General features: G+C 43.7%; 1 protein-coding gene across 10 annotated transcripts in view; it reads right to left on the reverse strand.

The window, feature by feature from the left end:
* Window positions 1-23944, reverse strand: part of sox13 (SRY-box transcription factor 13) — a 45423-nt gene extending 21479 nt beyond the window's left edge. For 4 of the 10 annotated variants that reach the window (XM_031875908.1, XM_031875906.1, XM_031875907.1 and 1 more), the window contains exon 1: window positions 1679-2706. In XM_031875908.1, the coding sequence (XP_031731768.1) occupies window positions 1679-1752 (74 nt within the window). In that variant the 5' untranslated portion in view covers window positions 1753-2706. Of the gene's footprint in view, window positions 1-1626; window positions 2707-11256; window positions 11619-23638 lie in introns of those variants that run through there. The other 6 variants (XM_031875913.1, XM_031875910.1, XM_031875909.1 and 3 more) reach the window with 6 other exon arrangements.
* Between the last annotated feature and the right edge of the window lie 814 nt (window positions 23945-24758).

A 24758-nucleotide genomic window follows, 5' to 3' on the forward strand; every position in this document is an offset into this window, starting at 1 on the left:
AACTCGGGAACACGGTAAAAAAAAAAAAAAAAAAGCGGAGCGCCACCGTTCTGTGGAAAGCATAATAATGATTACAGACCCCCCCGGCTCTCCCAGCCTGCGTACTGTGTTTCCGAACAAAGCCACCTGTCTGCCAGGGTCCACGGCTCCAAACCTCAGTGATGTATACGCATGTTTATTATGTGTGCGTTCAAGAGCTGCACCGATTAAAAACACCACTACGAGCCTAAAAACACAGAGCGGGGCCAACACCTTCATCGTCGATCAACTGTGACCAAGAGCTCCGCAAGTCACACGAGTTAACTCACTCTGACTGACTGTATTTGTGGTTGACAGCTCAACACAATCAACCTATTGTTCTTCCACAATGGGAACTTTCTCAGGATTAAAAAAAAAAAAAAAAAGGTGCAGGTTTCAGGGCCAGAGCCCCAACAAATGTGTTCAGAAGCATTTCCTTCCTCGAATGCAAAGCTGTTTGTTTGCACTGACTGAAACTTGCGTTGTTTACGTTTCCGTGTTTTGCTAGCTAGCTAGGCAACTTGCGAGTATGCGCGCGTGTCGTCATGACGAAATGTGGTCCAGGAGACACCCGCGGCAATGGTTTTTTGCTCTTAAACTAGGCGCAGAGTGAATTGAACAATAAATAAACGGCAGGAGGAGAGCTAGTTAATGTTAGCTGTTAGCAGCCGGTGGGCAGCACAGTCCTGCTGGGCTAAATAACGGAGCTAGCATGAAACCGTGCGCAGGAATTAGGAGCGCACACACCAAAGGAAACATGGAGCTAACATTGTTCTACAGCGCCGCTAGCGGTCAAAAACGCCACATGTCACCTTTAACTGCTACGGAAAAGTTACCCTCTATTGGAAAACCAATGATATATACATATATATATATATATATATTCTAACAATGACGTAGAATCATTATATTACAAAATTAGCATTACTGGTGCTGCAACTGATACTTCTACTGCTAATGAACCGTCCATTACTAGTACTGTTGCTCCCACTGAGCTCTGTTACTGCTGCAACTACAGCTACAGCTCCAACCATCAGGACTACTACTGCAACTTCAACAGACTTGTCTAACAACTACCACTGTTTCTACCAGGTTGCCACGAGGTGCTGATGCGGTATTTATTGTGATATAGTGGTACCTCTTCAATATTGTTACAGTAAATGAAACCTTTGTGGCAAATGTTGGAAATCAATGAGCAGCACAACCCCATCAGATTATTTTATCTATAAACAGTTTCTCTATTGACTTTTTAGAAGATTATAAATTACACATACCAATTCTATGTATATCCACTCCTAGTTACTGCACCTGTTGCTGATTATAAAACATGTTCTACTAATACTACTGTTACTTCAATTATTTTAACCAACTAGCAGAGCTGGGCCATGTGGCTGAACTCAATACCACAATATTAGAGTGAGTATTATGAGCATGTAAAACAACAATAACTCGCTTACTTTTTGATTATATTTCACTTGGAATAAATAAGGAAGACAACAGATATTTGTGAAACGTTAACACGGTATTGTCGTATCACCACTAAAATCTCTGTAGACGATGATACTAAATTATCACCTAGTAAAGAAATATCTATATATCGTAACCAACCATCAGGGTGATGCGGATCCACTTCATTTGTTAAATCAGCTTTTACACTCACTGCTTGTTACTTCCAGGCCGGTGCCATCTGGGCGAAGAAACCAGGTGTGCACCTACAAGGAGAGACACATTCATTCAACGGGTTCGTGGAGTTTGGCAAGAAGAAGAAAAGGGGGGGGGGGGGGGGGTGTTAGAATGCTAGCATTCTGCCAAACACTGTTGTTACTGCATTGCAACACAAACCTCACACACCACCTGTCTGCCAGAGCTCTGAACCTGCACGAATTGTGTGTGTGTGTGTGTTTGTACACCGGCGTGTGTGTGAATTCAAACTCTGAGTCATAATAAAACCATCTCACGCTGCTGTAGGTAACAAGCCTGGTAGCACATTAAATACAGCTGCAAGTGTGTGGGGGGGACTTCGAACACGATATCACACTGTGTGTGTGTGTGTGTTTGTTTGTACGTGTCTGGGCCTAAATCTTGTTTTCAGGTCCAAAAATTTAAATTTTCCAAAAAAATAAATCTGCCCAATGATGTGAATGTTCAATGATCTAGATAACATTGATACTTGACATCTGCGGTGACAATTGGAATAAAAACAACAGCAATCGGCGCACACAAAGATCTGTATCAGCCCAACCTGTCTGATTGCTATTGTTCAGGTGTGTGTGTGTGTCTGCTTCTGTTTGTGTGTGGAGCGTTGGGGAGGAATGAGGATGGAGAGGTGGGCAGCTGTTTAGCCAACACAGCAGCAGCCACCGTCGGTATCAGCGAGGGGCTGATTGTGTGAGGGGGGGCTGCTGGCAAGCAGCACACCGAGTTTTGTCCCACGGCGAGTTATTCCTGGTCCCCCCCCCCACCCTCCACGTTCCACAGAGGACTGGTCTGTAGAGCTGCCACAGGTGGCTTTCACACGCCTCCGCACGGGCTCTGTGTGTCACCCAACGCTGAGGTATGCGCTGAATCTCAGCGATCCACAGAGCCGCTGACAGCCAGGAATGCTTCAAGGTGTGTGAGTGTTTTACAAGCACATTGTTGTTGTTGTTTTTTCCTCAAACAATGCTTTTAGCGTCTTTTGCTCGAACAATGGGGAGCTCCAGTCAAAGTATCGTCTACTTAAACACACACTTACTTGGGTGCAGCCGACTGCACCCAAGTAAGTGTGTGTTTAAGTAGACGATAGTGGATGGAACCTAACCTTGTGTACGTATGCATGTACAGTATGTAGTCGGTGTGTGTGTGTGTGCGTGCGTGTGTTGGATGATTTGCATGGCATCGCCTTCCTCTCGAGGTTATCTGACTGTGGCCTGTTTTTTTTTTCGACCACCTACGGTGTCGTTCAGCTTTTACGGGCGCTCACCACACGCCGCTGAGAGATCACAATAAAACAGACCTCAGAGCAGCTGTTGAGCTCAAGAGAGTGGAACAAAAAAGGGACCAAAAGATAAAAAGATTAGACTTCTGTTGTCATTTTCTGTCATGTTAAAAATATTTTCCGACTGAGCAGATACTGGGTTGGGGAGTTCAAACTGGAAATAAACCACCCGAGCGTGTGAGATGATTATTAATTTTTTAGCTTCCAATGCAAATAAGTTTGTTTGAGGATCAAGTGTGGTTTGTTTTACAGAAAGGGGTGTGGTCTGCAGCTTTGTGCCAGTCATTGAGCCTGTTACTAAGAAATTCCAAAGCAACAAGTGAAAGTGCACTGGAAACGAATAGGATAAAGTCAAAATAAAAACCGGGAAATTCAGTTAAATGGAGACAAAAAAGAGGTTTATATAACTATAATAAGAAAAGTATAAAAACAACAATTGCAAGGTGAATTAACGCTATAGTGACAATTATTTTCACTGGATCGCTGGCTTATTTTGGCCAACAGTCAAGTTAGTTGCTGAACAGCACTTTTTATATCAGAATGACATGAACATGTGTAATGTGACGAACCCACAGAGAATCATCGCTCGACCATCCAGTTCTTCCTAAGGTCCAGGAGCATCTTTAGCCTCCTTTAGCCTGTTGTTTTGGTTCTCAGGGCCACAAACTCTGCTCTTATCAACCTCACTTCTACTGTCAAAGTCAGCGACTAGCTAGTGAAGAGAGCTCGCGAGACGTACTGTAGACCGAAGCAGCTAAAAGGACCACAGTCCTACGTTCACTTTGTGGTAATTGAAAAACACCTCGGTGTCTGCCTGTTAGATGTGTACAACTAGACGTTTGTTTGATAATAGTGTTTAAGGCTTCTTCCGTTGCCCTTAAGTGTCCAAAAATAGTATTTACTGCAACTTTAAACCTGAACTGAACAATTTGTTTCAAGAATTATTCTTTGTGTTCAACTTTGTCTCCTAAAAATCACGTTCCCATACCACGTTTCTTCACATTATCGAATAGATATTGGACGACACCAACATACATATTACCCATGAATCACCATTCCATGATGAAAATACCAAAGAAAAGAGGAAACTATTCAAGTTAAGTTTAAGTGGAATAAGCATCTCATTTAGTTGGCTATTGACTTTACATAAAGAAAGAAAAGAAAACCCTGATGGAGATGGGTTTCACTTTTCGAGTAGTTATACAGCTAATGACACCAGTTTAGGTTTAACTAAGTTCTTTTGTGAACACAGGAATATTTCTAAGGTTCCAATCTGACTCAATTGCAGAGGAACGGTTAACACATTGTTGGAGGACCTGTTCTCTCTACGGCCCCCGACCCCCAGGGGCCACAGTGCAATCTCACCGCCTCATCTCTATTTACACCTGTCTGTTCGACCAAGTGAAACTGCAATGGAGACAAACATGCAACTTGTTTGTCTCCTTATAACTGTCACGGAATTTTGGCGCAAAACCAGACGCTGAACTACAACACGTGGCCGCAGAGGGGGAGCACGACTGTGTAACCGTACACTTCCCACGACACAAGAATCACTTCGCACAAAACCGTCAGTTACCCAACAAGTTGTAACACGTCAGAAATAAATAAAGCTAACATTCCCCCCTCCGGGGGATTGGCAACGCAAATCCCTTTTGTTCTTCTCCCTTTCTTTTCTTTTTCTTCTTTTGTTTCCTTCTTCTTTCTCTCAGTGTTTTCTTTGCCACCCCCCCCTCCCCCCCAACACAAGCAGCTTGTTGGGTTTAGTCGTCCATGCCACTCCGCAACTAGTGCCCAAGGCAGAATAGCAGAGAGAGCACAATAGGAGAGAGTGAGAGAGAGTGAGAGTGAGAGTGAGAGTGAGAGAGAGAGAGAGAGAGAGAGAGAGAGAGAGAGAGAGAGCCAGGAGCCATTTGAGAGCAGCAGGATAAAGTGTCAGACATCTAAAGAGGTTTTACTCTGTGATAAACAAATAAAGACATTCCCATTGTCAACCCTGAGACTGACAGCTGGAATGGCAGAAGGTTTCCTGCAGGAACATATCAAAAGGCAGAAAACCACAACATGGCTGGCGGTCGATCAAACGACACACACACACGCACACACACACACAAAGTGAAATATCTCACACACTGATCTTAGCACATTTCTACAGCCAGGGCCGTCGCACTTTGCGTGAGAAACGTTTTTTGCGCTGCGTGTGTTTCTCAAGCTGTTGGCGTCTTTTCGTGACAGGGCAATGCAGCGGTTTGCTTTCCAACCACGCTGTGCAGTCGTGTCGAGACAAGCGCGAGCTGATGTACAAACAAATGTTTGGGGAAATGTTTAGCAGCATTTGCTTAGAGGCGATAAAGCCGAGCCGGCTTGCCGTGCCAGCGAGGGCTCCTGTCTAAACCCGCGGAGGCCCGGCTCGGGCTGATCACGTTTAGAGAGCTTCCAGAAAACTGAAACATCTCTGAAACACACCACATCACACGGCAAATCTTCTTTTTCCTTTCCTTTTTTTATCTGCTCTGTGACTCTTAACCTGCATCGTCTCCTTTGGCTGACGATCAGTGAGGGATGTTTATAAGTTTTCATAAAACTCGGAAAAATTTGAAAACAGATTCGAAAAAAAAAAAAAAGAAAGTAAAATGTATTTGTAACAAAGTGTTCTAATGTCTAAAAACTAGATTTAAGAGAGCGGATTGTCCATGTAGCCTGCAGTTGTCTGTACTGACCTGGTGGGGAGGAGCGGATGCGAGGACTTCCAGCGGCGCTCCGTCGCTGGAACAGACCTGCTGACACGAGTCATGGCGACTGGCTCTCCCTCACCGGTAACGCCTGTCTTTTTACTACTCCCCCGGTTACCTCTGACCCGGCTAACCCGCCCTCCCCCTCAAGGAGGGTGAAGTACAAAGAGCCTCTTCAAATCCCACCGTGTATTTGCATAATTAGCATGCTGTTTCAGGTAAACCGCCGCAGCAGCCCCGACGCGTGCGATACCGATCGGACACCAGCCCACTAACAGGTGCGATGGCGGTGTGATAAGGGCATTCATCGGGCCCCCGGCGGACGCTTTCGAACAAAGTCGGCTTTATCCCTTGTTATGATTTCCTGGACATGTGACTGAAACTGGCCCGAGCGAGGTCACGAATCGTGACAAAGCCGTGGAGTGTTAAGGGCCAGGAAATAAAAGCAACATGTAGACAACGGAGTGCGATAGAATCAGACATCCATTGTGACCGCTGTTTGATATCATTTTATAACTAAGAAGAGAGGAGCCTGTTTTAAACCGAGTTGTAGGCACAATACCCTGATTATTAAATCACTAATGCACTAAAAAGTCTTTTTAAAATGCTTTTTCTGCTATGTATTAAATCTCTTTTTGGGTCCCGAAAATAAACCAAAACCAGCTGGAAGCTTAGTTAGGCCGCCATAAACTGTAATTCGTGAGAAAAAAGAAGAAAAATACTAACTTTCTTGCCACGCACATGTTGGCTGTTTTTTTTTAAACTTGAGTTGGGCCCAGTTGCACTAGCTGCTACTGTGACGATATCACTATGGGGGGGGGGAAGCTCCATTCTCATGTTAAGCTGCAGGAAATGCTCCGTCATGTGACTACTTCATCTCTTGTATGAACTCATTCTGGTCCAGTGATTACATTCTGCTGTGTTACTACTGTTCTTTGTGAAGCCCGACTACACTTTTGGAGCTCTATCTGCAGTGCGCCGTATTTTTCGATACTATACATGTGCGTTGATGCGTGTGTAGCCGGTGATGGAGAAAGAACCGCAGCAGGTTACTTGAGCTTTATGCAAATATGCTGTGTTCACACAAGGCTGCCAAACGTGTCCCGCTACATTGTCGCCATTGAAGTGTTGCGCTCGCTGATGTAGTTATGCCGTTAAAGTGCACTGGGAACTGGCAAACAGCAAGAATACATTTTTCTTCCATTTCTTAGACAGAACAGAACGAGAACTTTAAGGAGAGAGAAGGCGACCGGAAAAGGTGATAACAAAACATTTAATTGGTCGACGCTTCACCGAGTCATTGGAGCGCTGAGAGCAGTAGCGTGTCACAACCGTCAAGTGTCGGGCGTCAGTTTGTAGCTTCATGTCACCGGCTTCCATTGAAGGTGACTTGTAGGTGGTTGCTTTGCAGTTGTACACGGCATTACAGGGCTAGCACACGTAAACGCGTGATATTAGCCAATAGAGAGTGGCTACGCAAACCTAAGCGAGGCAGAATGCTCTGATTTCAACTTTGACCCCAAATGCACCACAAGACGGAGACAGAAGTTATATTCAGCTGTACTTTGCAATCCTACCAGGACTTAGACTCGAAGGCATGGCAGAAAATATCCGAGAGGATGGAGATCCCAGGATAAAAGAAATACTCCACGCTCACGTCGTTCATGTAATCCGTAGCGGGAACGACAGTTAAAGCTGAAGCAGCTGTTGATCACTTTGCAGCCCCTATTGGCCGGTTAAGAGGAGCGAGGAGGCAGCGGTCAATGGCGGCATGAAACAGTCAATAAATATGTTGTCAACAAAATGTTTTTTGCAAAAAAGTGTGAATCACTGCAACCACGAGACGTCCTTGAGCATACATCCATAGATGAGAACAAAAAGATATTAGGCTCATGGGTTCAGCAGTGTGCCAGATTAGCTGTGGACAGACACAAAGATGCACACTCACGCACGCACACAGCCAAATACATAATGTCCTGGTATAGATTTTTTTTAAAATACATTTTAAAAGGTTCTAATTAGTGGTAGTATAACGGGCTATAAGGGTAAAAGCTGCTAATGTCCGATTATAATATCCGCGTCTGCATAGCAGCAAGGGTCGGCATTACTCAGCGGTCATCACCAGCTAATGTCAGCAGATTGAGGGGGCTGTAAACGGGAACCATACGTGCCAACTGCATACGTGAGAACACTCAATATAGTATATATATATAAACATATATAGTATGTGCATCTCCTGTCTAGTGTCTGCGTTGGGCCTTTAGTTAGCATCGACTCTATTATTGTGTCGTGAGTTGTGTGCAGTTGAGAACACGAGTCGCAGAAAAAAGCGGTGTAAGTTAAAATGATGGATCCAGTGTGATCGGGAGCGCTCAATCAGATCCAGTCTACACAGATGAGATGGGGAAAAGCATTTTTCTTCTGACCCGTTGTGCTCAGGGCAATAAGTGTCTTTCACCAGAAATAGAAGAAGTGCGAATGCTGTTGTCCATATGCCGACTGACTGAAAGGAATGATTCAAAATGAAAATCACTGATGTGGTCACTTCTCCCAGTCGTAGACCACAAATACTGTAATGAGGTGTCTAACATGTTAAAAAACAAAAGTGGCTGCAAGCCTGACATTTTGTCTACCTTAGCAATCGCAAATTTTTATTAATCCGTCATCCTATAAAATGATTAACATCAGTTGCTAAATTCATAATACGAGACAAAACTAAGTTAATAACGTTAATAATAATCACTACTGTCTGATCATTTGCACATCCTTTGTTTCTCGATCATCCCTCGATCTTTAACTTCAGCAGTGTTCTTTACTTATTTTGTCGTAAAGTGCTCCGTGAGTGTGAGACGTCATTTTGAGTGATGACGTTTGCACGGATGGTGGCTCTGAGCGGATTACAGCCGTCGCCATGTTGTTTTTTTGTCACCGATGAACGGAAGTTACCATATTTGGAATGCAGAGGAGTGACGTAGAGACGCCGTATATGGCTCTCGTAGCAGCAGCGACCTGTCACAGTAAGCCCGCCCTAAAGAATACTCTGCTTTATGGTCTATTTGACTCTAAATGGAACATCATTTACTAAATGAACATCATGCTGTATTGAAGAAGACTTGAAACTGGAGATTGAGACCATAAACTCATGTTTACAATGTTTAGTGAGGTAATAAATCAAGAGAGAAGTAGAGTAATTTTCTCATAGACTAGTATACAACCAGAGGAGTCGCCCCCTGATGGCCATTAGAGAGAATGCAAGTTTTAAAAAACTTCAGCATTGGCTTCACTCAGCAGAACCGGAGGTTGCTGCTTGAAAAAAGGCGCAACAAATTGCAACCTGTTGCGAAAACGTAACTGCGCGATGAAGATTTCGGAGTCGCTGTGTAAACATTGATTGACACAACGGCGAGGTCCTATTTAACTTTAAATGTAGGTTGAAAAAAAAAAAAATGGACTTGTTGTGCAAAGGGTCTTTGGTCGTTTCGTCAAACAACTGCGTACTGTATGTGCTTTCAGTTTTACCTTGCTTTTAATTACCACTGCCCGACTGGCTTCTAGTAAAGTTCAGCTTCTTGGTGAAATTTCAAGACCTTCAGACAGAATGTGGAATACTCTTCGGACCACACTGACAGATGTAGTCTCAAAGAATAGTGTGTACTTGTGTGTGCGTTTGGGGACTTGAATTATTTCTTTATTGGAAAGGCCGGTAAGACGCCCACACAAACACACACACACACACAGTTGTGGAACAAAGCTTCCTTGCGTTGCCTCATTAGAGAATGAGCTCTCAGGACTGGAGACACAAAAGCCTGGCCCTCTTCTCCTTCCTTCCCCTCTCCTCCTCTGTTCTCTTGGCCTTTTGATGTCGAGGGTACTGAACCATATAGTGCCGAGTCCAAAGAATAAGCTCATCAAGAACACACACTTAAGTTTCCTCATTTTTTTGGGCTTGTTTTCTACCTGAGTGTGTGTGTGTGTGTGTGTGTGTGTGTGTGTGTGTGCGTGCAGAGACCTACATGCACCCGATAAGGTGCTGTTCTGCGGTCGCTGGTCAGTACATCGCACAAAGAGCAGTGTTGGGAACTCCAACGCTGCGAATGAGTGATAGAGACATCACAAAGACTACATTTTACTGCCTTTTCCTCTTGGAGTTCAGGGGCTGCCCCACTGAGGCCTGCACACTGCGCGCACACACACACAGTTTAGACACAGTGCTATTTCTCCCATAAAGATCACATCAATACCATAAAGAAGTGAATCCATGAGGAATGAATTAAAACAGAAAGCTGCGACGCCGATCCGTCACCACATATTATTTGGCCGGCTGCGAATTAATCGATGTGGACACGGAGCGCTTTTGCGATCTGATCGCAGAGTTTCTCTCCTCCTGACGAAAAGATCATTTGTGTCGGTGAAAAGGACAGCTGCAGTGAATCCAAGTTTGAAAATGAGCCGCGCGCTATCATCCACCCAAACCGCCTTGTGTCGATGCATTAATACGAGGTAAAATATTGGTTAGTTAGACTTTAGTTATGTTATTTTACAGTGAACAAACAATGAAATGAGAATTAATAACATTTACTGATTATTAGTAATGCTTTAATCTGTTATTTTAAGTTTATTGTTGCACAAATTACAACATTTTATATGCTATATTAATTAATTGCTATAATTAATGATTTCCAAATGATTTGTAAACCTCTAAGAGATCGTTTGTAACATCTATGAATACTAAATATACGAAGGAACAGATGTTTGTCGTACTTAATGGTTAATGATTTAACATTAAATGGTTGGCTATTAGTTGCAACTGGTTGGCTTGCAAACCGATTATTTACCATTGAGAAAGTATTAACTACATAAATAATGTTTTACAATCTTTCACAATCTCTTAAAGGTTTACAAAAATAAAATACAATATAAAAATGTGTGCAACACTAAACTTTTAAAATAACAAATTACAACATTATTAATAATTAGTAAACATTCTTGATTATCATTTAATTGTGTTAACAGTAACATAAAAAGTTGAATCAACTATTAATTTACCATGTATTAATGATGGTTATTACTAAGTGTAACCCAGAGCCAGAAGAACTTTTTGTATATTTGGAACATTTGTAATAACACACTACTTCAGTGGCACACTCTGTATAAATGACAATCCCACCAGCACTGTAAACATAATGTTAGCAGATCGTCTGCTAGCGGGGAGTGGCTGCCCAGCTACATTTTAATTACAAAATACAGACACTAGCGTAATGTGCCCTACGCTTGTTGCAAGTTGCTCAAGAGCTAGCTCCCCTCTGCTGATCATCAGGTGGTATTTGCGGGTCGTGACGGGCCATCAATGGAATCCTGACGTTTTAATGAGGACCAAGGATTGCCAGGTCCGTGTGACAATACCAGCCCAGTGGCCAATTAATACCAGCCCAGTACCAGATGAAAATACCAGAAAATGTGGCCTTGCTAAATCATAAGCACTGCTTTTAAAGTCCAACAGCATTGCTGTCATCGACAAATGTGATGTAATACCTGCAAAGAGACACGACCAATGTGTCGTCTGGACGAGAGGTTTTCCCTTCACAGCTCTGCAACCAGGTCCTAGAACGGCCCTGTGTGATTAGATACAGCACACCGTCATAAACAAAGCATGTGACCGTGTCAAACTAACTTGTTGCTTTGTATATTTGCTTTCCCTTCTCCCTCTTCCTCCTTCCTGCCCGGCCAACATGGACGTACTATTTTGTTACTTCGTATGGATTTGTCGTTCGGTCGGGACTCGAGACCACCGGCGGGTCTAGTGTGCTGATCTGGTGTCAGTTTGCCACGATATGGGTATAAATAAACTATTTAATTTAAACTAAGGATTTTTTGTTGTTGTAGATATTATTAAAAAAACGTATATAAAATAACTAGTGCTGGGCAAGTTAACGCGTTATTATCACGTTAACGCAGTTTTTTTTTTATTATTAAGCGGACATTTTTAACACAAGAACCTGCCAGCCGACTGGCAGGCAGCGAGTGGTGAACAGCTGTTTGTGTGGCGTCTCTTCCAGTTTCCTTCACCTACATTCCCCTGGGTCCTAAGTCCCTCCAGGTACAGCTTCTTATCACCCTCTATGTACCAACTTACATTTATAACAAATACCACACATATTACGGTAATCAGCGTTGCATATGTGTCTGACCAAAATACCAAAAAAAGCAAAAAAGAAATTACTCATTTAAATTATTTTTTGAGAGTTTTTAAAGTGTTTTTGTTTGGAATATGTATAATGAGCATATCATTTCAACAAAAAAAAAAAAAATGAAATGATGAGGTTTGCAGTTTTCAAGGTGTATATTTCAAATTGCATCTCTTACACACATGAAAATAAAGTTGTGAACACCGGCTGAATATCTATTATCAGAATCCTAACTGTATTTTAACTGCTACTGTGTAAAGAGAATACTGCTGTTAAAAAGCACCTTATTTGTTTAAAGTGTTTGCAAACCAAATGTTATTGCACTTTTGTTCATATAGCAGTACTTTTTAAATAAAAGTGCGCAATACCCATACTTTTGAATTCATTATTGAATTTTGCGCATAACAATGCGATTAATCACGATAAAAAATTGCAATCGTTGCCCAGCACTAAAAATAACTCGGACAACACGTCAAAAGTGGCCCAATTCTGCAGGATAACCACTGACTTGGCGACCCTGTGGAGGACTTACAATGAACAGCTTGGCTGTGACTCTGCCCTGACCACGTAGATCGGCTCATTTTCTTAAATAAAAGCACAGAGACTTCAGTCTGTTGTCAGGAGATCAGAGCCGATGATTTTACATACATTAGTATTTGTAGGCTGCAGCCCTTTTTCACTGATACACAAATTAATCCGCTTTTGTTTTGAGCTCTCCTTTGTCAAATAACTTCAACTTCAGTAAGAACACTGGGTTCTGAAGAAAAGGGAAATATTCACATTTGACAAGATTTTTATGATGAAATTATTACTGATTATTAACATCACTTATCATTTGCATCCTGATCAGCCCTTCCCCCGACTGATTATGAGTGCACTCTCCTCTGTGTTCTGCTGAGCAACAAAGTTGTGGTTTTTGGTTTGCTCGTCTTGTTTGTGCGCTGTGGTCTACTTTCTACAGAACTGATGAATGCAGAGAGCAAACAGCTTGATGTAGTGTCAGCTTTGGTTTTTCCTTTCTGACATGAACCTAGCCCGCACTAGTGAGCATGTAACCCGTGCACCTCGTAGTGCTAAAGTGTGCTAGTGTCAAAGGAGATGTTGTTAGGCCCACGAGCACATGAAGCTCGTCCAATACAAGCGCAGAAATGTCACTGTACAGGAAGAAGAAACACACACAGGGGCTTTCAAAAGACATCTGAAAGATTCCGTGGACGACGCTTAGTAATCCTCCCGGTCAACAGGTGTGAGACTGGAGGTAAGCGCACAGTTGGAAGTTTGCAGCCTCTCCAGACAGCTGCTGTGCTGCTGTGATGCTTTCAAGCTCTCACTGTGTGATGGTCAGAGGCATTAGTGTTTCAGTGTCAACAATACGAGGAAAACAACCCTTCAGCATCAAGCATACCACTAATGTACTGTATCAGACAAGCTCACGGCTAAATATGTAATGAAGAAATAGCATTATGACATGAACTTGTGCCCGTAACCAGGGTGACCACCATGGCCCAGCACGGTGTCCTCATTGCCGCTGTTGCTATGAACTGTGTTTCAAGTATTTTGTTCGTGGTGGAAAGAGGCTGTCTAAATCCTAAATAGTGTTCAACGTAGTGTACGATGTAGTGTACTGCGTAGAGTACGATGTAGTGTACGATGTAGTGTACTGCATGGAGTACGATGTAGTGTACTGCATGGAGTACGATGTAGTGTACTGCGTAGAGTATGATGTAGTGTACTGCACAGAGTACGATGTAGTGTACGATGTAGTGTACTGCGTAGAGTATGATGTAGTGTTCTGCGTATAGTACGATGTAGTGAACTGCGTAGAGTACGATGTAGTGTACGATGTAGAGTACGATGTGGTGTACTGTGTAGATTACGATATAGTGTACGATGTAGTGTTCTGCGTAGAGTACGATGTAGTGTACGATGTCGAGTACGATATAGTGTACTGTGTAGTGTACGATGTAGTGAACTGCGTAGAGTACGATGTAGAGTACGATGTAGTGTACGATGTAGTGTACTGCATAGAGTATGATGTAGTGTACGATGTAGTGTACTGCGTAGATTACGATATAGTGTACGATGTAGTGTACAGTGTATTGTACTGCATAGAGTACAATGTAGTGTACTGCATAGAGTACGATGTAGTGTACGATGTAGTGTACTGCATAGAGTACGATGTAGTGTTCAACGTAGCGTTCAGCATAGCGTACCCAGCATACGATGCAGTGTATGGCTTAGTGTAGTCGTGCATGGCATAGTGAATGTAGCGTGACGTATTTTCTTTAGATGTTAAGCGTATTGTCGCGGTCACAAGGCCATTTCTCCTCATGATTGGTGGCAAAACATCTCATCAGAGGACAGAAGCCGTGGAACAAGAGGAAGGAGGTACTAAGGTGAGGAGGTTGCTGCAGGTTAACACAGAACCTTTGTGGAGACCCTGGAGGACAAAGAATGACAACCCTCCAACACACACCAAACAAGAACCCATCTGAAAACTACTGCTGCTTTTACTGCTTTGTTTGCAAGGCAAGGCAAGGCAAGTTTATTTGTATAGCACATTTCAACAACAAGGTAATTCAAAGTGCTTCACAAAGTGCCACTATTTTCTACTCCGCTACATTTTGTTTCTATAGTTACTTTGCAAATTTTGAAGTCTTCATTCATAACAAATGCTCATCTTGTAAATTACAATCCATCGTTATAAATTAAACTACTCAGTAGCATACAAATGTAAAGTCAAATTGGCTCCACCGATCAACATTGTGCATCATGAGTACTTGTAATGGATTGTTTTATAGTATGGCAATACTGAATTAAAGGATCTGAATACATCTTCCACTGATGTGGTCGTCTGTGAAACTATTCTACAACAACAAGACGACGCACAATAGGTCACTGATAGTTGATGTTTTCAATCCATTCAGTTCATCGGAATAAAGAAATAAAGTTCTAACTTTATGTGCCTGTATGTCTTCATGATAAACACGTCTGCTCCTATGAGCTTCACAAGCCTCTCTCTCTCTCTTTCTCTCTCCCTCTCTCTCCTCTCTCGCTCTCTCTCTCCTCTCTCTCGCTCTAAAGCTTTCTAAATAAGATGTATAAATAGGCCAATGACACAACTGTGGCCTTCACAAAGACACCGAGGAGGGAGTAAAGAGAGGAGAACAGGACTCTGGCTTTAGTCACGGCCCCTTTATCCTTCTGCTTTTCAGAAGCACAGGTTAAAAAGCAGCCTTATTTTTCCTTTTCATGCCTCCCTCCCTCTCATCCCTCTCTCTCTCTTTCTCTCCCTCTGCCCCTCTCACTCTCCAAAACAGGTCGCCTATTGTGGCGGCTAGCGAAAGGCTACTGTGGCATTTATCAGAGAGGAGGAGGAGGGGAGAAGACAAAACACACTCCCAATAAAGAGATAGAACAAGAGAAAGGGAAAGAAAGGATGTGTATGAAGGCCACTTTTTTCTCTTCCCTCACAAAGCCCCCCCCCCCCCTCCACTCCTTCAGGCTAGCTCAGACAAAAGACAGGCCCCCGACTCCCACAATGCACTCTCTCCTTCAACCCGGCACACTTTATATCCTCACTCCATTCACCGCTGCTTCTTGAGAGCACCCACGTGTGCTCGACGTACGTGTTTGTGTGTGTGTGGGCGTGTGTGTGTGTGTTTTATGGAGTTTGTAACGGCGGTAGCGGGGGTCTATGTTTGCCGAGGGTCTTAAAGACCAAGGGGCCAGAGCTCGGAGGTGTTACTATGGAAACGCCTTTGAGCAGCAAGGAGCACAACAGGTGATTCTGCCGAGAGCCCGTTTGCCTCGGCATTGAGGGAACCGCAGGGGGTCTGTGCTGCATGCGCGTGTGTGTTTGCGTGCGCGTATGTGTGTGTGTGTTTCACAAGTAAAGCCGCACTTATGCCACAAACAACTTAGTGCCATAGGTCTTAACCAGCTCCAATAAGCTGGACATCATGCCTGAAGTCGCTGGCTGGCCGCGGTAATGACGCGCTGCCTAGCTTTGGCGCGCGCGCACACACACACACACACACACACACACACACACACACACACACATGCGGGTCAGGCCTACGGACCAGACTACACAGCAGATAAGTCTCGATAGTGTCTCAAAAAACAACAGGGAGAACAAACGGAGGAAAAAATCGAAATGCAAAATCCATTGAATCCTTTTTTTTGCAAGAATGTCAATTGCAGAAGCAGAGATGTCCGTGAAGGTACATGCTCCACTCTCACAGTGTCAGCAGACAGACGCAGTGAGCCACCGGCTTGTGGACACAGTGAAGGATTTTAGCAGCTAAAGGGACACTTCCCTCAGGAGTCGGTGGAGACCAAAGACAGAGCTAAAGTCAATATCGGACTGACATTCATCTGGCGGATACAAACACGACCCCAAGTGAATGATGGTGCCGTGGCTGCCAGATGTGCAAATAAACAACCGTTTGCTTACAAGTGATGACACGGCAATGTTGTGTTCACAACGTAATGTCTGTTTGTCCACCAGCTATATTCCTAAAAGATAAGGCTGGTCAGTTTTTAGATTTTTTATTTTTTTTTTTTTACACCAAAACCAATATTTATGTCTTGAATCCTCGCCAGAGCACCACATGTGGATTACTCCGCCACTGAAAATAGTCCCCAACAAATGCACTATTTTTTTTTGCACTATATTATTTTTAAGTGATTCTATACATTTGTGACTTGTATTTATAGGTTCACACCTTCATTAGGAACCAATGGGCTTCAGGTTAGGAGCTGCAGAAGAAGGTGGAGATGGACGTGACTCGCTCTGCTTATTTAAAAGCAAACGTTGTAACCCTCACTGTGGAGATCGTACACAACAGACGTCACTGGAGTTAACAGTCTCAATGTAATACTGAAGCCTCCGTATGAGCCACATAAGTAAGCGAGACCATCAGCGAGAAGTTATTCTTAATGCTTGTCAACGGTGCCATCCGATACCGATGCCACGCGAAATCACAGAGCTGGGGGGGGGGGGGCATGCCGTAATGCTGGGCCCTCTAGGGAAGTGAGGCACAGGAGAGCCAGGACCAGCACTGAGAGGGGCAGACCGTCACACCCATGAGGGACTCTGGTGCTCGGAAACACGACCGCTTCTATCCACAATGACCTTCAATGTCAACGCAAAATGAAAAAGCAGCTTTAAGAATATTCATGATGAAGAAAATGGATGCCTTTACTTGTTAAACAATACTGAGAAGTAAATATTGCTTTTATCACGTGTGGAAAAAGTTCACCATGCTGTGGTGTTTGTTTTTAGAGGCGACAAGCTGATAAAGTAGTTAAATGCCACGTACTTCAATTTATCTTCAATTGTGCTACGCTTCAGCTAAAGATAAAAACTCACGAAAGACATGAAGGAGCATGAGAACATGGTGGGGGTGGGGGGGCTTTATCTGAGTGCGGAGGAAATAAGAGCAGCAAACAGAGGGAGAGTAACAACCCAAGTTTAGGGTTTGTAGCTGTGTATCTATGGCCTCACCGCTGACATCGCTACCATCAATCTGAGTATCTTTGTTTTTTCTTCTTCTTCGTGACCGACAAACTGTGCACCGTCTGCACAGTCTGCACTGTCTGCACCGTCTGCACCGTGCATCTTCTGTTTATTTGCCCTGGTTTGATCCGGCGTTATTTCAATTCAGATGTTGAGAATGGTGAAGGGTGCACGATGGGAATGGAGATATCCCACTGTCTCCGTTTACAAGAAGTTATCGTGCAGGCAGATAAAAACTACATATTTTTTAAAAAATGCAGAAAAGCTGCCGTTATATCCTCTAAAACATTTTTTTACTTTTTACTGAAAACAAAGACGCGTGTCACTGCAGCTACACACCTTTTTTATTTCATCTATTAGGGAACAAAAAAAATGCCTAAACGAATGAGAAAGCCAGAGTCCTATATATATATGTATATACAGTATATATATATATATACATACAGTATATATATATATATATATATATATACATACATACAGTATATATATATATACACAGTATATATACATATATGACTATAGTTCTCAGAAGTGTTGGAGTGGACCCATTTTGTATGTTGCACATGCACCGCAAAATGTCAAGAGTCAAACAAGCCAACTAACTTATACAAAGTCGGGCAAATAACGGCCTGCTGTCGCTTTAGATTTCACAGATTTTGAATGAAAATGCAAATCATGCCGCTGGACTCTGGTCATTTGCAAATGACCACACACACACACACACACACACACACACACACACACACACACACGTGCAGACGTAACAAACAGGTGTAGAGTGGGAGTCTTTTGTTAAAAAAAGAAAAAAAAAGGTTTCATGTATGAACAGAGCGCCTTTGTTTGAGCCCAGGGGAACGTCATGTAAATGAACCAGGAAAGCAGTATATGTGTTTTTTGTTTTTTTGTCAACAGCGCACTTGTGAATTCTCGCGATCGACTCTGAAATAAACAAATGGGCTGGGAGTCAGTCACCGGCGGACAACGAAACATCTGTATCGGTGTGCTCGTCTCTGATGGCGATGCAAATCTGTTGGGCAACGCTGAAACATTTGGAAAAGGAAGCTGAAATATGTTGACGCGGGGAGCAGAGCCCTCAGGCCTGGTCGGGTCACTGCGGTCGTGTAAAATGTCAAACTATTTATCCCTCCATCCGGCTCCCTCTCTCTCTCTTTCTAAAGGCTCTTCAAACTAAGAGGCAGATCTGTCACAAGTGAACCGGTTCGTTCACGTCTTGCGCGCCAAAAAACGGGCCGTGGGCCGTTAACGTGACAAGCGTTGTGGGAACGCAGAGACAAAAGGGAAACCCGTAGTTATGGACGAACGTCAGAATGAAATGAAAGAAGAAAACACACATACTTCCCAACAAAAGCTTCCCGCTCCACTCTGTATTTAATGGAACACACCTTAGTCCTGTGGGAGCTTGCAGTTTGCAGGGCGTGCGCACGCTAAAGGAGAAGCTCAGGAAAAGTTTTTCTTTTCTTCTTTTCCTCCTCGAGGGATTAGAAAGTGTTCAAAAGTGGGCACGGGAAAATTGCTGGGCAGCGTTCAAAATAACGCTTCCGCTCGTCCTAAAAAAACGGACTTACAGCTGTTGGTAATTAGCGGCCTTATTAGCGCATTATCATGAGCTTACGGCGGCGAGTGAGTGCACATCTGAAGCACAGCTGGCAGAACGTATACGCGCCGAGAGTGACATCTCCCAAACAACGCTTTAAATCCCTGTTTAATCTGCAGCTTTATAGAATAGAGACCGGCATTACTGCTGTCACACACACACACACACACACACACACACACACATTACCAGACGCCTCAACACTACAGCTGCATCAGAAACAAACACAATAAGGAAGACATCTAACCTGGCTGGCCCTCAGTAGAAAACTCAACTTTACCATGAAGCTAGATGCTTGCAGGGTTGTGTGTGTGTGTGTGTGTGTGTGTGTGTCTGTGTGGGCCCCATCACTAGGATAGGACTTTATCACACACCCTGTGTGAGCCCCGGTGTGTGTATGCCCATGTGTGTGTGTGTTTCCTATGAAGTTCCTACAGTTTTCTTCCTCTATGAAGGCAACAGGTGGAGATGTTCAGGGGAACATTTCCACCTTTGTGCTTCACAAAGAGATGAATTAAAGAGCTTCTCCTCACGCACATCTACCATCTCCGCTTACAGCCGGGCTCTTTCTGGCTCCCGTTGGCCACCCGAAGATTTGAAATTAACGAGGCGTGTCTTCACTCTTCAAAGGGTCACAGAGGAGCTCTAACATAGGGCTGTTGTGGCCTCAGAAGAACCCTGAGCACTTACTCATGGATTTTGCTTTTGTGATGCTGACGCAGGCCATCGAGAAGAGGAGAGGAGAGGAGAGGAGAGCGGGCCGTTACATAATGCAAAAGAGGACGTGATAACGCGCTCTTATCGAGGATGCAGTGAAGAATTAACCGGGATGATCTCATTTTATCCGCTTTTAAAGTCACACAGAGAGAAAGAAAAAAAAACACTTTTGACTGAATAGAAATGTGAGTTTATACATTAATCAATTCATTATTGACATCTGACAGCTGTTTCCTGGATTTGTGAATTAAAAGAAAAAGGATTTTTTTGGGGGGCCATTTCAGCAAACGTACTTCTCTTTTTATGTATTTAAAGAAAAAAAGGCTGAAAAAATAAATAATAAGTCAAATCGCAGGTATTCGAGTTGAGAAGGTAGGAATGCATTTAAAACATGAGACACAAAAAAACATCCGTGCAAACTGTGGGGTCATACTTTAAGCTAACTTTTCATTTCATTTTTCTGCACGCGTTCACACAATAAGTTGAGCTACAAAACTCCTAAAAACAATCTGCAGAAACACTTTCAAGAAAGATTCTTTTCGATCGAATCTAGTCCGTAGAAGAAAAGAAAAGCTATAGTTATGAACTGTTTCATTTTCCATTTGGAAACTGATTGGTGCTGTTTTGTAACATGTATGACAATCGTCTGTAACCGCTGTGTGTATATATATATATATATATATATATACACACACACACACACACATATACACACACACAGTATATATACACATACCAGTGGTGGGCAAGTCCATGGAAATCATTTATACAGTACATTTTCTACAATATGGCAGATCTACGCTACGGTTGTTAATAACTAAATGACATAGATTCAATGGTCAGGTATTTCTGATGGAGGCGGAGCTAATGTCAGTTGAGGAGAAAAGTTGCATAATTCCGTACTTTTGCAGTCATCAATAACACGATGTGTATCGTATGCAAAGCAACAGGACTCCGTTGAAAGATGACAAGCACGCCTCTACTTTTTTAGCAGCCTATCGAATAAGCCGTGGAAGGAGTCAAAGGCATGAGATGAGCGCTGAAAGGTTCCCGTCAGGGACGTCACGTGACCAGCCGTGTTGACCGCTCACAGTTCTGACGATTCTCTCCCCGAGGACACAATGGCGAGCCAGAGGGCTTTATTTAAAGAGATCATACGGCTTCCCCGAACCCCGCATTGTTGTGTGTGATTGGCTTGGGCCTCACACTGCGCTAGAAAGCAGAGGCTGAGGAGTACACACACACACACACACACACACCATTATTCTCCATTGTGGTGTTTCTCTGTGGACTCCTGGTTCAATAGGAATCAGAGAACAATGTCGAGAGGATATAGGAGGTCAGGAGGAGAGAGAGGGGAGGGGGGGGTGAACCTTTGTCTGCTCTGCTGCCCTTATGGAGACGTCTGATGTATAGGAAATGGTGCGCACACACACACACACACACACACACGTTCTTACTTCAACACACACATGACATAATCATTAGGAACGCAAAGTAACTAATTCAAAAACGCAAGTGTGATAAATGTGTTGTAATGTAATGTAATAATGCGGTCCATTATTTTTTTTGGTTTGCATAAACACATGAATCTTGATGTGGATCCTTTACTTTTTTATTTATTTTTTTAATTGTGACCGATCGGGACAGTGAAAATATACCAATGCCAGTGTATCAGCAAGGGGCTGATGTTGAAGGATAAATGGTCGAAGTGGATTTATCGGTCTGGCCTCTGATCATCATCACTGTCGAGTCACAGCGCTAATCATCCCACAACCCCCCCAAAAAAATAAGAAACACCCAGTGATCTTTTTTAAACCACACACACACCTGTGCTGAAGGTATCACCAGAATGCTCAAAGAAACCATCTGAGTGAAAAAAATGTCCCTTTGTACCAGTTCCAGCAACATAATAATAGAGCATTATTCTTTACCAGAAAATGACATTTTGGAATGAAACAATAATCAGGGTTTGGTTGGATTACTTTGAAATGTGAATACGGATTACATGGCACTAATTCATAACGGTATCCTTTGTGTTATAAAATAATGTAATCAGAATACTTTACTTAAAACTCAAACATTGACAGTATTTCCACAAATATTCTTTTTTTCCCCTCTTCAAATCATCTCAAAACACTTTCAAATTAAATAACATTTTGTTTCCATCGTTGACAGTCGGTCAAGTCACATGACTCTCACAAACTACATCTGTACTGTGTTGAGCTAACCATGACAACAAATCATCATTTTACAATTTTAAAGACGTTATCAAAAATGTAACCAAGTCATCCCTGAAAAATGTAACTTCATTTTTGTTATATCTGATTCATTACCACCCAACCCTGACAATAACATAAACAGATGTAAAAGACTGTTTATTTTGTCAACAAATACTGACAGAGAAGATCAACTTGTTCCTGACTACCATGCACGATTGTATTAAGAAACAGACGCACTACTTTTCTTCTTCTTCTAGCATTTTCACCTGTGACTTGGATGCAACCGGTATCACACAGGGCCACGAACGGGGGCGGGAGTTTGTCGGTGACTTACTTGTTACTAAGTAGGAGCATGAGCACTGGAGTTTAACACAACTTGTCTCTGGTTGAACGGTTGACTGATCCATGATGTTTACCAGAGCTACAGACGTGATAGCACTCACAACCTGACCGACAGACTGAGAGAGGGGGGCTAGAGAGCGAGCGCCCGGGTCACCTTTCGTCCTACGTGAACCCGTTCACCTGAGAAGACAAAGCTCCAAAAGAAAGAGAGAGAGAGGGGGGAGGACCCGGGGGAGGCAGAGGTGAAGGGTGAGCTGCCGAACCACTCCTTGAGATTGTCCCTGAGTGGAGTGTCACAGTGTGTACCGACAGCGGGGCCCCTTTAGCGTCCGCTCTACGTCCCCGTTCACGCCGCTCGATATCAGAGAGCATGATGGGAAGAGTCGCGAGACGGCAGAGACGCGGCGTTACTGTCCCTCTGAATGAGAAGACAGAAACGGAAAGAAAAGGAGCGGTGGCAGCAGTTGGGGGGGGGGGGGGGCCGGGGGGGGGACAGGAAAATTTGAGGAAAAAAGAAAGGCTCGGGCCCCCCCCTCGCGGGGGGAGCTTTTTGCCCCCCCCCCCACCCCAACTGTGCCTGTTAATGCCCACAACCACAAGCTTTGACATACTCTGCCAGAGGTCCATCTGCCCGTCTGCACAGAGGACGACCTTAGGGAGACCTTCTGAATGCTTTTAAAAGGACCCTTGATGGTGCGGGGACCCCAGGCCCGCAACACGCTTTCCTGACCCCCCCCCCCCAAACCGGACACCTCACACAAACGGACATTTAAGCCTTGACCGTTAAGACAACTTCTCATCACTCTCAAACTTTAACGAATCAGCTGAAGTAGCAAACAAAACAATAAAACAATAAAAAAGAAGGCGATGAGGCCAGGCACCTCTTCTGGAGGAACCTGCTGGTATCTGCTCATTTGCATCTGCCAACAGAGCTGACATCATCATCCTCATCCTCATCTTCATCATCACCAGCTAAACCCCGGCCAGATTACACACTTCAGAGGAAATAAATATTAGGATATCACAAAGACAGAGTGAAAGAGCTAAGAGCAGTTTACAGAGTGGATCAGCGAGGAGGAAAGCAAACTTGGAAGTTTTTCTGGGGGAGGGGGGAGTTGGGAGACTCGCGGAGGTTTGAGCTTCACGACCCCCGTCATGTCCTGTCGAGTTTTGACCACAGTCAACAACAAACACCGCACATCCACACCTGTACATTTACGACACGTTTGGAAGTTGTTTTTTTAAGCAAAATAAGCGGTTATTTAGGTTTCCATTCACACACATGGAGATATGTGACTTCACTCACCGGTCCCGGTGAGCTCTGAGAGAGAGAGAGAGAAACAAAAAACTTCCCGTCTTCCTCCTCTCCCGCTTTAATTCCTCACCGCATTCAGAGCACGGTGCGGCTCGGTACGCTGGGGCCGCTGCTCGGTCCGTCCGGGGCAGAGGGAGCCGGGGGTCGCTGGTTGAGATGACGGCGTGGGGTAAAAGTGCCGATGTAGGAGCGGCGGAATAGCGCGCGGATGTTACAGAGACACACGGAGCGCTGCCTTGCTCTGACTCGCTCGCTCACTCACTCCCGGTGACTTTCTGTCCGTCTACTGCTGAGGGTTCCCAGCGCTCACTCACCGTCCGCAGCGCCTTGCCGCTCACCTCCCACTTAAAGGGAGAGCGACTGATTTCCAGGTGGTGGGGTGGGGGGTGTGGGGGGACCATAAACCAGAACGATTATCTGTCACCGCCCGCTTGTCACATTTACACACAAATTACACGCTATTGGTTGCTATTGATTGGGTTAGTCCAAATCAAATTGACAGCCTCTTCCTCCTTCTTCACATACCCAATCCCATGTTGATTTACAGAAATGCTGACTTTAGGTCAGTTCACTCTCTGCCACCAACGTCGATAGTGTTAATACGACTTTATATGCGGTCGTATTTCCATCATCGGCTAATCTACCGATTATCTTTTCGATGAATCGATTCGTTGTTTAATCCAGAAAATGTCAGAAAACAGTGAAACAATGCCACGATCTCAAGTATCTAGTGGCCAAGGTGACAAATGTCTGTAGGAAAAGTATAACTTGTTGATTAGTTGTTTTGGTCTTGAGTGGACTGCAATTCATTTCCTCTTTTAGTCATCTTTTAATGCTTTTTCATGCTATCATTATTATTATTATTATTACTTTCATGAGTTTATGAGCACATCTCTGGTAAACACAAGATTTAAAGTGGTGCATTGGTTTTGATTCTTTGTGGTAAAACTCCACATCTATTTGATTTGTGTTAGTCGACTAAGAATCTCTTTGGTCAAGGACAGCCATAGTCATGATATTTACCAGCCGCGACAGTAACACTGGTAATACTTTCACCTTAAACCTGTGTGTGTGTGTGTGTGTGTGTGTGTGTGTGTGTGTGTGTGTGTGT

Source organism: Anarrhichthys ocellatus, unplaced genomic scaffold, assembly GCF_004355925.1.
Source record: "Anarrhichthys ocellatus isolate YVR2014 unplaced genomic scaffold, GSC_Weel_1.0 scaffold100, whole genome shotgun sequence".
NCBI lineage: Eukaryota > Metazoa > Chordata > Actinopteri > Perciformes > Anarhichadidae > Anarrhichthys > Anarrhichthys ocellatus.